The sequence below is a fragment of the Neofelis nebulosa genome, chromosome 3 (assembly GCF_028018385.1).
Source record: "Neofelis nebulosa isolate mNeoNeb1 chromosome 3, mNeoNeb1.pri, whole genome shotgun sequence".
NCBI classification, from domain to species: Eukaryota; Metazoa; Chordata; class Mammalia; order Carnivora; family Felidae; genus Neofelis; species Neofelis nebulosa.
Window position 1 is genome coordinate 88,035,082 of NC_080784.1, and position 12,630 is coordinate 88,047,711.

Here is a 12,630-nt window from a genome sequence, read left to right on the forward strand (position 1 = left end):
CCAAAGTGAAGCATCTCTGACTATTCCTTGAAGGGTATAGTTGGGATTCCTTGTACCATCATCATTGATCTCCTTAGCTCAGTTGGAGAATGCCAGATCCTCCTGGGGGCCAGGCAGCTGTGTGCAACCTTTTCTGCTCAGTTAGAGCCTGCAGTCCCTCAGTGTATTGCTTGTTAACAGAAGCAGGATTAGATCCTGTGCATTTAATCTGTGGGAAAATTGCCAGGATTTGAATGTCCCTCCTTGCATCCCTGAGATGGCTTGAAAATTGTTCTGGCAGGGACTTGCTCCCCTTGGCACCCAGAAACAAGTACTGAAGCTACAACTGCTGTTTAAAGGGCAGGTAGAAATGGCAAAGGACATGTGTCATGTAAAATGAAACTGACACTGTTATTAACTCCAAGGCTTTCGTGGCCAGTGTGAGTTAGGCCAAAGCATCGTTCCAAGCTGCACACAGCTTACCAACAATCTTTTAAAGCAGTGGTAACTAGCGATAATAAATGCTACTTAGACTGCTCTTTCAAAACAAATTAGTTCTGTGATTTCATTGCAAGGACATGATTTTTCTCCCCAAAAGGAAGAGAGCACAGGAGACAAGGGAGGGAACCATTTGTGCAGAATCAAGTCCCTGTACTCTTCAGGGTTATTTTCTTTGAGTCCAATGTGAAATATTAGTTGTTTGGGGTAATGGGAAGACTACCTGAATAATAATATATCATAATATAAAATTCAGAGACATGGGGCACATGGGTGGCTCAGTTGGTTAAGCTTCTGACTTCAGTTCAGGTCACGATCTCACCCTTCGTGAGTTCAAGCCCCGCGTTGGGCTGTGTGCTGACAGGTCAGAGCCTGGAGTCTGCTTCAGATTCTGTGTTTCTCTCTCTGTCCCTCCCTCCCTCACTCTCTCTCTCTCTCTCTCTCTCTCTTTGTCTCTCAAAACTAAACACTTAAAAGAAAATTCAGATACCAATTCACGGCATTCATTTGTCTGTAAAATCGTTGGTATTATTATGCACACTTTGACATAAACAAAACAATATCCCCATAAGCTGTAGTCTGATACAAAATGCCAAATGGACTACTTTCCTGGTTGTAAATATAGGTAACATGTCACCAAGGGGCCAAACCACTCGGTGCAGAGGTTTGCTTTGACCAGTAATCGTGCTGCTGGTGTTTTCTGAGCACTTTAGGCTGGTGCTGTGCAAACAGCTTCTCCTGAATTACCTCATTTAGTCCTCCCAGTACCTCTGTGGGGCAACTTCCGTTACTGTCCCCTCACTCATGGACAGGAAACTCGGACCTCTTAGTCCAAGTGGCTAAGTGTCCTTAATTGTTGTGCCTTAGTGCTTGCCTTGGAGAATCAGCACCTGAAATTGAGTTTTTTTCAGGGTGTCCATTTTCTACTCTTTGAAAATAACAGTAACAAGTAGGAAAATGAAAATAGAAGAGGGTTGTAACAGAAGTCTTAGGCTTCTCCCAGACTTTTTCAGTGCACAAGAAGATTAGCTTGAGCTCCATTTCAGGGGTATTATTATTTATTTTAATTTTTTAACCTTTATTTATTTTTGAGACAGAGAGAGACAGAGCATGAACGGGGGAGGGTCAGAGAGAGAGGGAGACACAGAATCTGAAGCAAGCTCCAGGCTCTGAGCTCTCAGCACAGAGCCTGACGTGGGGCTCGAACTCACAAACCCCGAGATCATGACCTGAGCCAAAGTCGGACGCTTAACCGACTGAGCCACCCAGGCACCCCAAGGGTCTTATTTTTTTCATGAAATGTTTTAATTTAGAGACAAAGAGTTGTGATTTTCATAAGGAATTCCTGAGTTCCCGGGGCAGGGATGGATGTCTGTGATGGGGCACAGTATGAGAATTCTGTGCGCGTGCACATGCTCACACAATGCACATGTAGTCACTTAGAGTAGCTGAGTCCTCTGTGCCAAGTATTGTGTGAGATGTTTTATATATGTGATCCTATTTTGTCACGATGACAACTCTTATAGGATTAGGATTACTAGTATTACCATGAATTTGCAGGTAAGGAAAGTGAGATTCAGAGATATGGAAGTAAGCTCTCTGAGAGGGGGCAGTAATAACGTGTCGAACCAGGACTCATACCAGAGTCTTCTGACCCTGAGTCAAGAGTGCTTTCCAGGAAAGATGACACCCACGTGGGGTGAACATAGAGACCCCTGGGAGTGAGGGTGAGGTTGTTCCTTTGTCCACCACGTAAAAGATGTCCCTAAACCACAGACACACTCCTTTCCTCACCACCAATAGAGGGAACTAGCCAAGTACTTCCTATCATGGTGCATGTGCCAATCTAACTTAGGGTCTGGAAACTTCTCCTTTGGTGTCTCAATGTCCTTTGCTCAAAATGTGACTATAAACGAATGAGATTTATTTGACCAATACATACAGAAATAAAGCAAATTTCTTTTTGGCCATGCCTTACATATATGTATATATCCATTTGGGGTTTCGGAAGCCATTAGGTGAGCTAAGTCTGTTACTTACTTATCTCCTATTCTCCCACAGGTGTTATGGGAGTGAACCTGGTTGGGAGCCTTTGGTAGAGGAACGTAGCCATAGCATTAGCCCTGCCTCAGGTTCTGAGACACCCAACAGCTGCTCCCTTCACAAGATGCTTCACAGGGAAATATTTAAAAGGCAGGTTGGCAGAGAGGTCTAGGCTTCCCTCTTGGAAAGAAATCTTCATCTATTTTTAGGCTAGAAAACAACACTTCCTCTGTCTGTATAGGTGGAATACAGAGTTTTTTGCTTTTAAAAGTCCGGAGGGCTCTTCCTTACAGCTCCCAAAGCACCCTGGTAAAGCCTTGCCCACAAGGTACAGCCGGCTCATCGCCTGCTACGGGCCACATGAGCCGAGATGCCGACCGGCTGCTCTGGATCCAGTTTCCATTAAGGACAGATTTTTGGTGGTTGACCATGATTGTTGGTTTATAAATACAGAGTGCCACATATGCTCGAAAAGATAGAACAGAGATTTTTAAACTTGAGCGTGCACATGAATCACCTGGAATTGTTGTTAAAATGCAGATTCCAGATCAGGTCTGGGTGGGGCTGAGATTCTCCACGTCTAGCTGCTCGCAGGTGAGAAGCTGATGCTGGCCGATACGTGGGCCACACTTGAGGACCTACCAGTGGTGCCCGGGGAAGAGCTCGTGGGGGATTCCTACCCCCACCCCACCCGCACCCAGGCTTTGCTTCTCACCTCCTGGTCTGGCCCAGGAATGACTGTGTGCATCTTGGTGTCTAGGTTTGTCCACCCCCGCTTTGGGCCCATCAAATGCATCCGCACACTCCGAGCCGTGGAGGCTGATGAGGAACTCACCGTTGCCTACGGCTATGACCACAGTCCCCCGGGGAAGAGTGGGCCTGAAGCCCCTGAGTGGTACCAGGTGGAGCTAAAGGCCTTCCAGGCCACCCAGCAGAAGTGAAAGGCTCAGCCCTGGGCTTCAGAGACCTGGAATAGAAACTTGGATCTATGCACTACGTTTTCCGACAACGGGACAACCAGGGACTGCTCATGCTGTGACATCACATCCTCTCACGCTGCGTTAGCAACGACTTTCTCGCATACTAACTAGGCTTGACTGTATTACTCATACCAGATTTAAAATTAGCTAGCCTTGCAACAACGTCCTACTGAGAGGTATTGTCGAACACTTGACACAGCATGATGTTCTTGGGTGGTTCAAGTCTAAATCTGTACCACACTCAGAGATGCCAAATGATTAGACTGAAAAAGGGAAAGGGGGCTTTTCAGTCATTTTTAGCCAGTGGTTTTTCCATGATGTTTTTTCCTACGGCCAACACCAGGTGTGTTTTCACACTTGGTGTATGTGCCGTGTGGAGGATAGAGAATTACTACATTTTTATTCTCTAAATGTAGTATAATTTGCCTTTTAACCTTTGATCTGTATCTTGCAATAGAATGGCTTTGTTTTTTTTTTCCTAGCGAACAGAACCCCACTTTTTGAGTCATTTCACCCCTCAGTCTCATTCTCTATCTTAGCTATATCTTTTATAAGAGAAAACTTCCAAATGGATTTCGTGTCCGTGCCAGTGCGTAGGTCTCTCTGGCTCTTTCTATATCATTGTTTCATTATTATGTCCTAATATAAAGAACTGGCTCATAGGGCCAGGGTATTATTATAGAATTATTATTCTCGCATGTAAACAAAGATACCTTTGCTTTAAGATGTGAGAAGAGATGAGTTTACGTTGTTTGCGTTAAGTTATGGAAGAGTTGTAATATATACTTTAAGAAAGGAGAGAGGGAAATTAGTACTTCTAAGCAGTAACTGTGGCAATTTTGCAATATCTTTAATAGTAATTTCTTCTCCTCGGGTACACTTTAAATGTACATAACATAGAGCAGTTTGGCTTGTGGCACAGTGCATTGAATTCAAAAGTCAAATAACAAACTAGAATTCTAACACAGAATTCAAAAGTTGATTTTTTTTTTAATTGCTACTGTTAAGAGAGACATACTGATCACTAGGTACAAATCTAAACCTTAATACTAAAACTCTTCATTATTGTAACTTCAAAGCACTTACCTGCTTCAAAGCATTGTGAATTAAGAGTAATACCTGTATAGTTTAAAAGCAATGATATCAATAGCATTTCAGCGATTTTGCGAGCCATGTGTAACCACAAGTGCAGAAATAAGGAGAAAACCCCTGTTTTTTTAGTTTAGCTAGTTAGGTATGTAACGTATCTGGGATCGCTCTGAATGAATTCTGAGAGTTCTGGGCTTTTGCCAGCGCCCCCACCACGTGCCCTAGCCATGTCTTGTTCAGATGCTTCCACAAGACAGCTGGAAAGTTCTGGAGAGCAGCGGTGGTTCTGAAATGCAGCCGCTGGTGGTGGCACCTGTCACCTGAGCCGGTTTCGTCTTGAGAGCGAAAGCCTTCCAAGCCAGTGGGGGAGCTCTGGCTGAGCACGGATTGCTTGGTAGCAGCGAGAGGAGTAAAGAAACAGGACAGAATTTGCTCCTTCTTGTCAGGTGCACGTTGTTCTTGGGAAGAAGTTAGCAAAAGTGCTCCATCCAGCGCTGTTCACAACTTTCAGTTCAGGCGGCCCCTGGACACAGGATTCAGCCCTCAGTGACAGAAGGGGCCCCACCCTCCTTTGCAGGGCCCAGCATCCTGGAGCTCCCCCCCCCCTTCCCCCAGCAGTGCCAGGGCACGTGGCCAGTGCAAGGCGTGCATCCAGGTGACGGTGGTTTCAGGGAGGATGAGCTGAGTGTTCACATGTGAGAAGTGGTCAGGGCTGCCAGAAAGATCTCCCGCAAAAGGAACCAATAGGGTTTTTAGATGAAAACGCAGCAGGATAGGATAGCTTCTTCTCTGTAGAAAGAGACCATTCTGTAGACAGCGACAGAGGGACAGTCCCGGGACTTATATTCTGACGGGTGCTTTAATTCAAATGCGTCCCAAAGTCAGTGACTGTCTTCAGGAGAAAGATGGCTCTACTTGGCCCTCAGCCAGTTGAGCTGTAGAGCCAGGTCAGCGAGCGAGGTCAGGATGGAGCCGGTCACACTTCCAACACAGCTGTGCCTCGAATGACGTCATTCCCGGGGACAATGTCATTCTTGCTGAGGCTGCAGTGGGGGGTGTAATCTCTGACCTGATGGGTTATTGGAACTACCCCACTCAAATGGAATCTTTTTTTCTTCCTTTCTTTCCTTTGATATAAGGCATTGAAGAGTTGTAAGGAGTACCAGCTAACCCATTTTTCAAATTAGATATGTAATGACAACCCTCAGTTTAAAACCCAGCAGTGTGTCTGTGACCTTCAGACAAATCGGGGGAAACAGTAGGTACACCCAAGCCTCTCTCTCTCTCTCTCTCTCTTGCTCTCTCTCGCTCTTTCTCCCTCCTCTCTTCTTGTGCCTTCTGGCTCTTCCTCCTGTTCTCCAATCCCATGTCTTTCTACTTCCTCTCTTGTCTGTAGGAATCTTTGCTGTCCACGTCCAGCTGATCTCTCACTCTTTTCCGTGCTCTCCCTCCCTGTTCTGAGCGTCTCTCCTTTCTTGCGAGGCCCTCCGTGCGTACCTCTGGCCATTTACTCTGTCTCTGCCTGGCTTTGTCGCTCCTGCTCTCCCACAACCGCCCCCCCCCCAAACCCTACTCCCAAATGGAAGGCTTTGTCATGGACTGGAATCAGAGGGGGGTTGAGGTTCACTGTGTTCTGTAGGTAGGTAAAGAAGTCGTGGTGGTTTGAGGTACCATGAGGAATTAACAGGTGAGAAAGGAACGTGTTTGTTCCTTATTCGAGCCGAAGTGTGACAGGGAAAGCCTCGGGATGTATTTCTCTACTGAATCTTTACATCCACGGTGGAAGGAAACATGTCAGGAAGCAGCCAAATCTGGTAGTTTTGGTCGCATCATGACCACAGCAGAATTGTGGAAGATTCCATGCGGTGGGGAATAAAGAAATAACTTTGTGCTCTCCCAAAACACGCTGGCACCCGTGAGGGTGCGTCTGGAGGAGATTCACTCAGAGCCGTCTCGGTCCAACTCTTGCATGACTAGATCTTTCCTTAGCAGCTTTTCTATGACAAAATATTATCTTATGTTAGAGTTAGGAATAGGAACTAATCTGTAGGAGTATGTCCCACATGGACATTTGAATGGACTAACAAGACAACGGTAAGGACTGAGTTTCCGACACAAAGGAACGATGACATTAAGAGGCAACAGGCAGGGAGGGCTTGAGTTTCATAGTACCTATTCTTATTTTAACCTGCTTCATCCCTGGTCTACCTGAGAAACAAAGAAGGAAGTTCGTTTTTCAAGACCTCTTTGAACCTGTCCGGGGCTGTAGTTAAATGTATTTGCCTTCTGCGGGTTCTTCACACTTGAAAAACTATTTCCTTATCACCAACAACCTGGAAAGGCCAACGTGGAAGCAAAAGTGTAACCATTTACAACATTTAATTGTAACTATTAAAATGGCAGTAACTGTAAACAGTGAATTCAAGGGTTGCCTTCTCAGTGAGACAGTATGTGGCACTTTATAGAAACTTTCCTTTAATATATAAAATTTTAAATCACTCACTACAAAGTGCATTTAAGATCTTCCAAGAAAGTATAGTTTTCTGTTTTGCCTTGTTTTAAAACAGTTGCCTCAAGTTTCTGTCTTAAGAGTAGTGATTTAGAATCCAGACATCTTTTTTTTTTTTTTTAGAAAAACAAGCAAAACTATGTTGCAAGACTGATAGTTGTAATGTTTATTTGCCACAGATCAAAGGTTCACAAAATATATTAAATTTACATCTACTTGAGGTACCTTGATAGATTGTGTTTTCTTTGATCTTTCCCTTCAGGAATTTGGAGCCTTGTTGTCAATTTTTTATTTTAAAACTACTAAATTTTAATAGTTTTATTTTGCCAAATGTGTGCAGACATATTCAAAGCAATGAAACTATTTCAAGCCATACAACCACAGGGGTGGAAACCCTTTTCACAAATTTTAATGTGTTTGTATGTAAATAGATGTTTGTATGAAATATTTTCACGGTAGAATGAATATATTTAAATGAAGTTGAATTATTCCAGTGCTATTTAAACAAATTACAAAATTTTTGGTGAGAATTACCTGAGTCTATTGAGATACAATGCAGGTCAATTTTGATTTTTAAAACTCAAAAGCCTACAAATAACTCTGACTCATGGCAACTGCCCTGCGTTGTTGCATCTGACGTGGAGAGAGCTTGTAGGCTTCCCCAGTGCCTCTGCCGCTTCCTGGTGTAAGTTAGGTGCTCATGGAGGTGTGTCCACCTTTAAGTGACATCACTCCAGGCCTTTGAGGGCCCGCGAGTGAATTAGAGGCATTAGAGACACTGGTGCAGTTATCCGGAGCACAATTTCTTTGCAGGGCAGCAGAATCAGAAGCCAGATGTGGCCGTGGGAACCTTAGAACTGGGTTTTCTGGCCACCATCAACCGCCACCCTTACTGCCTAGTCACACATGTCAGGGAGGCTGCCCTCAGTGGAGTTGGGGTTCAGACCCCAGGGTGGAACTTCACGGTTTTGCCAGCAGTCCCTGCCTCCTGGCCTCCGCCTCACTGGGAGGAAGGAGGAGGGAGCCGCTGGCAAGGGGCCCATTTCTCAGCACAGTCCATTTCCTGTCTCAGCTCTGGGAGACTATGCACGCAAGCACCAAACTTTCAACCAGAGAGAGACGTCCTCGGATAATGCAAATCCTTGCTTCCTCTGTCTGTGACTTTACACACTGTTGTTAGAAGTCGTTTTAATATCAAGACCAATCACATCTCTGGGACATACCTCCCAACTCTCCTGACTCTTACGTTACTAGAACAACTCCTTTGTAATGGCATTCAACTTGAGTGGGTTGTTTGTTTGTTTGTTTGTTTTCCCTCTGCTTCGGTCCTGGATATAAAGAAATGATAAACATGACAAATTTTCACTGTGTATACTAGCAATATGTACACACACGCCAATGTATCTTAACATAGTGACTTGGTTATATTTTGGGTTCCTATAATTAACTTCGATCCTTGCATTGGGAAACCACAGGGGTGTGTGATGTCTGCTTACTATAGAAGAAATCAGGTTCATGGTCTGAGCTCCCTCTTTCAAAAGGTTTCCTCTTGCGTTTTCTACGTTCTCCTTTTATCCTGAAATGCATTTATTAGGTTGTGAGGTATGTTTAAGGATTGGAACCTAGGGGTATGCTTTCAGCATTCATTGCAACCAAAAGTTAACCCCGTCACAGTTAACAAAAGATTGGTCTTTTGTGGAATTTGAACTAAATCTATGAGCCTTATTCAAGATCTATGATTCTATGATTTTTTTAAATTATGGGAAATTAATGAAAGATGTTTACATGAATAATGTTTGCCCTTACTGTGTTATGAATGAGTTTTTTTGTAGTGTGTCTGGGTGCATGTGCAAGAGAGTAGGAAAAATGTTTCTGAAACAAAACTTGACAAATATTTGTAATGAAAAGTAAATTTAAAGATTGCTATAATTGCGCTATAGAAACAATGCAAGTATTAAACAAAATATACAATCATCTGTCAGTGTCTTTCTTTGTCATTTAGGGCGGAAAGGCAGTAACATTTTTCTTATGACATGTCTATTGTATGTCGAAATTACTAAGCCAACTTTTACATTTTGAGTTATTTTAAAATGTGATTAGCCATTTGCCATTTTCAAAGCATTAGAGGAGAGGGGAGAAGGGGTATAAAATGGTTAGGAGCTTTGTATTTAGCACGACTCCACGTGTACCTATGAATCCAGAAGAATTATCAACCTCACACAAGAGGGTCTAGTTGATTACATAAAGGTTAAGGGTATTGGATATAAATGAAATGACCAGGGGAAATACCTGAAGGATAGGAAGCTTCGGCTCATGGTTTAAAGAAGATAATGGGAATTTTGTGAGATGTTGCGGTAGATTGTGGAGACCTTAGGACAGCTTTGAGCTGAGGAAACCGGCAACCCCTGACTCCTCCCCAGATCGCAGCTCGCATTCCCAAACTTGCCCCTACAACATTCCCAAGGAACAAAAGCCAAAGACACCATATGTAAAAATAATACTTTGCTATTTAGTTGTGCCTTGTGCCCAGGGACCCAAAGCAATGGATTGTAGTAAGCTGGGTGGTACTACGTGAAGGGCAATTAGACATTAAACTGAAGCAGGCGGTGAGACCTCCTGTTTTATCTTATCTCCCTCAGTTGCCCAGTCTTTGATCTTATCACACCTTCTAGGAAGAAGACCGAAGCAAGTAAGATGATTAAATCCAACCTGATGCTGGATCAGATTCATCACTTGGATAGAGACACTTCCATATGCTGGATCTTTAAGGCGAAGTTTCACCCACTAACACACAATATTAGTATTCTTCCTCCTTGTGCAGGAGAGGGGTATGAGATTAAAATTTAAATGCTAATGGGGTAAGTCTAAGAAGCTAAAATCTCAAAAAGTGAAGGCTCAGGCAACTTTGGGGGCATTAAAATTGGTGTGGAGTCAAAGGTTGTAGAATAAGGTAAGGTGAGGAAGATCGAGACCACATTCTTTTGGTCTCAGTAATCGTCCCCACATGTACCTTCCACTAAATATCTTTCTTTAGGTTTTAATGTTTCAGACTGTTCAGCCTGCTAGTTCATATTAGACTTGAAATTATTTCAGTGGTCATATCCAGAATTAGATAGCAGCCATTCAGAAGGCACTTCTGCTGTGGTGGACGTTTAATTTCAGCTCAGCATCTGACTAATTTGAGATGGTTCAATAAGAAAGTTCTACCCCAAAAATATTTTAGAAAGCAACTGTTGCCTTTTATATAAAACGATAATGCAAACTCTGTCTGCTGCAATGTATTGGTATATGTTTTTCTTAAAATTTTGTTTGCTTATGAAAAGCAAAAGCTATGATTTTGAAATTAGAGCTTCACTTCTTATGGGGTACATAGAAAAAAATGAATGGATTTATCTAGATTGCTACCCAATTTTTACTTCAAAGTGTCAGAGTGCTTCCAGCTTTAAGAAACATAAAAACAAGAAGCATAAAAACCCAACTCAATATGGCTTAAGAAATAAAGATTTATTACTTCACGTGTAAGACCCTCACAAAGCAAGACACTGTTGAGTGACGCTGGAGTTAATCATTCAGCAGCTCAACCAGGTCCCATCTTTCTGCTCTGCAATTCTCAGTCTGTCAGATTTGCCCTCAGGGGCCAGCTCACCTCACAATTACAACATGGCTGCTGCAGTTCCAGACCTCACAGCCGGATTTGGCAGCATCCAGTGGGTAAAAAGGAAAGTCTCTTCTGTGATCTCTACCACTGAGGAAACCTAAACTAATCATTTAGCAAGGGCCATGGGGGTGCTATGATTATCTGACTGAAGCATATAGCTGTGTGGAGATGGGTGGTTGGCCTGAACAAAGCTGGGGTTTTGGCAGCAAGAAAGAAAGGAGAGATGACAGTTAGGCTGACCACCCACAGTATCTGCCTCATCTGCGACACAGGTTTTGCTTTATTTTCTTAAGAGAAGAAAGGAGGTTAGTCTCTTTAAATAAATGAAAGGATTTTTAAATTACTTCAGATCAATTTAGAGAATTCTCAAGTGGTGCATATGAGAGAGGTTCTAAACGATACACTTATGTAGAGTGTATAAGGCAGTTTTAAATATTTAGATTATTTCTTAACAGCCATGTGCTATAGCTGCTGCTATTGTTCCATTTTACAGAAGGGAAAACTGAGGCATAGAGATGTTAAGTAACTTGCAGTTAAGTAATAGTCATGGAAGTGGTAGAGGCAGAGTATGAAGCCGGATGGCTGGGCCCCAGGCTGTTCTCTTAACCACAACTGTGGAATCTCCTCTCTCCTCCTGCCCTTCACATGTTAAGACCATCAGTGAATAACCGGAGTCTTCTTTTTCCTCGATCATTTGCTTAGCCGGCCAATCAGCCGGTCTCCCCGACCGTGGTCCCTCCTTGGGCTAATCCATGGGATACACAGACCAGCTTCCCATGCTTTTATTCTCATTGCTTCCTGCCCTGGTCCAGAGCTCCAACACCTCTCTGCCTGGATTTCTGCCATAGCCTCTCTGTCCCATCTTATGTTTCACTCCTCACTCCCACCACGCGAAGCTTCCTCAGTGACGAGACTTCCCTGTTCTTGCCCAAGGATGGTGGCACCGGGAGGGCCAGGTGGTGGGAAGGAGCTGGGCTCTACAGTGAGACTGATTTTTTGGTTGGTATTTTTATTTTTATTGTTTCCTATTTTGCCCATAGCCTACACTCTCCCTTCTGGCAGCCACCAGTTTGTTCTCTGTATTGATGTGTCTGTTTCTATTTTGTTTGTTTTGTGTCGGTGTGTGTTGTGTGTGTGTGTGTGTGTGTGTGTGTTTTGTTTTTCAGATTTCACACAAAAGTGAAATCATATAGTATTTGTCTTTCTCTGACTTATTTCACTTAGCATCATACCTTCTAGGTCCATCCATGTTGTCACAAATGGCAGGATTTCATTCTTTTTAATGGCTGATCAGTATTCCATTGTGCATAAATACCACGTCTTCTTTATCCATTCATCCATGCATCGATGAGCATTTTGGTGGTTTCCATATCTTGGCTATCGTAGATAACGCTGGAGTGAACATAGGGGTGCATACATCTTTGGAATTAGCGTTTGGTTTTCTTTGGATAAATACTCAGAAGTGGGATTGCTGGGTCATTTGGTAGTTCGAGTTCTAATTGTTTGAGGAATCTCTATACTATTTTCCATAATGGCTGCACCAACGGACACTCCCACAGTGCATGAAGGATTCCTTTTCCCCACATCCTTGCCAACATTTGTTTTTTCTTGTCTGACTTTAGCCATCCTGACAAGTGGGAGGTGGTATCTCATTGTGGCTTTGGTTTGCATTTCCCTGATGCTTAGTGATCTTGGGTACCTTTTCATGTGTCGATTGGCTATCTGTATGTCTTCTTTGGAAAAGTGTTCAGGTTCTCTGCCCATTTTTAATGGATTGTTTGCTTTTGAGTCAACCTGGTGTTAGTTAGCTTTGGCACTGTCTGTGTGACTTTGGACTCTAGGTTGCACTCTGGCAAATGTGGTTAAAACCCGCT

At 43.4% G+C, this 12,630-nt stretch overlaps 1 protein-coding gene across 3 annotated transcripts in view; it reads left to right on the top strand.

The window, feature by feature from the left end:
• The window catches only part of SETD7 (SET domain containing 7, histone lysine methyltransferase), a 70,023-nt gene that overhangs the window by 42,681 nt on the left and 14,712 nt on the right, over positions 1–12,630 (top strand). Inside the window, exon 9 of one of the 3 annotated variants that reach the window (XM_058721328.1) lies at positions 9,771–10,360. The exons of 1 other annotated variant lie outside the window; for it this stretch is intronic. In XM_058721328.1, coding sequence (XP_058577311.1) covers positions 9,771–9,945 — 175 coding nt within the window. In that variant the 3' untranslated portion in view covers positions 9,946–10,360. Of the gene's footprint in view, positions 1–3,280; positions 9,073–9,770; positions 10,361–12,630 lie in introns of those variants that run through there. One more of the 3 variants, XM_058721327.1, reaches the window with a different exon arrangement.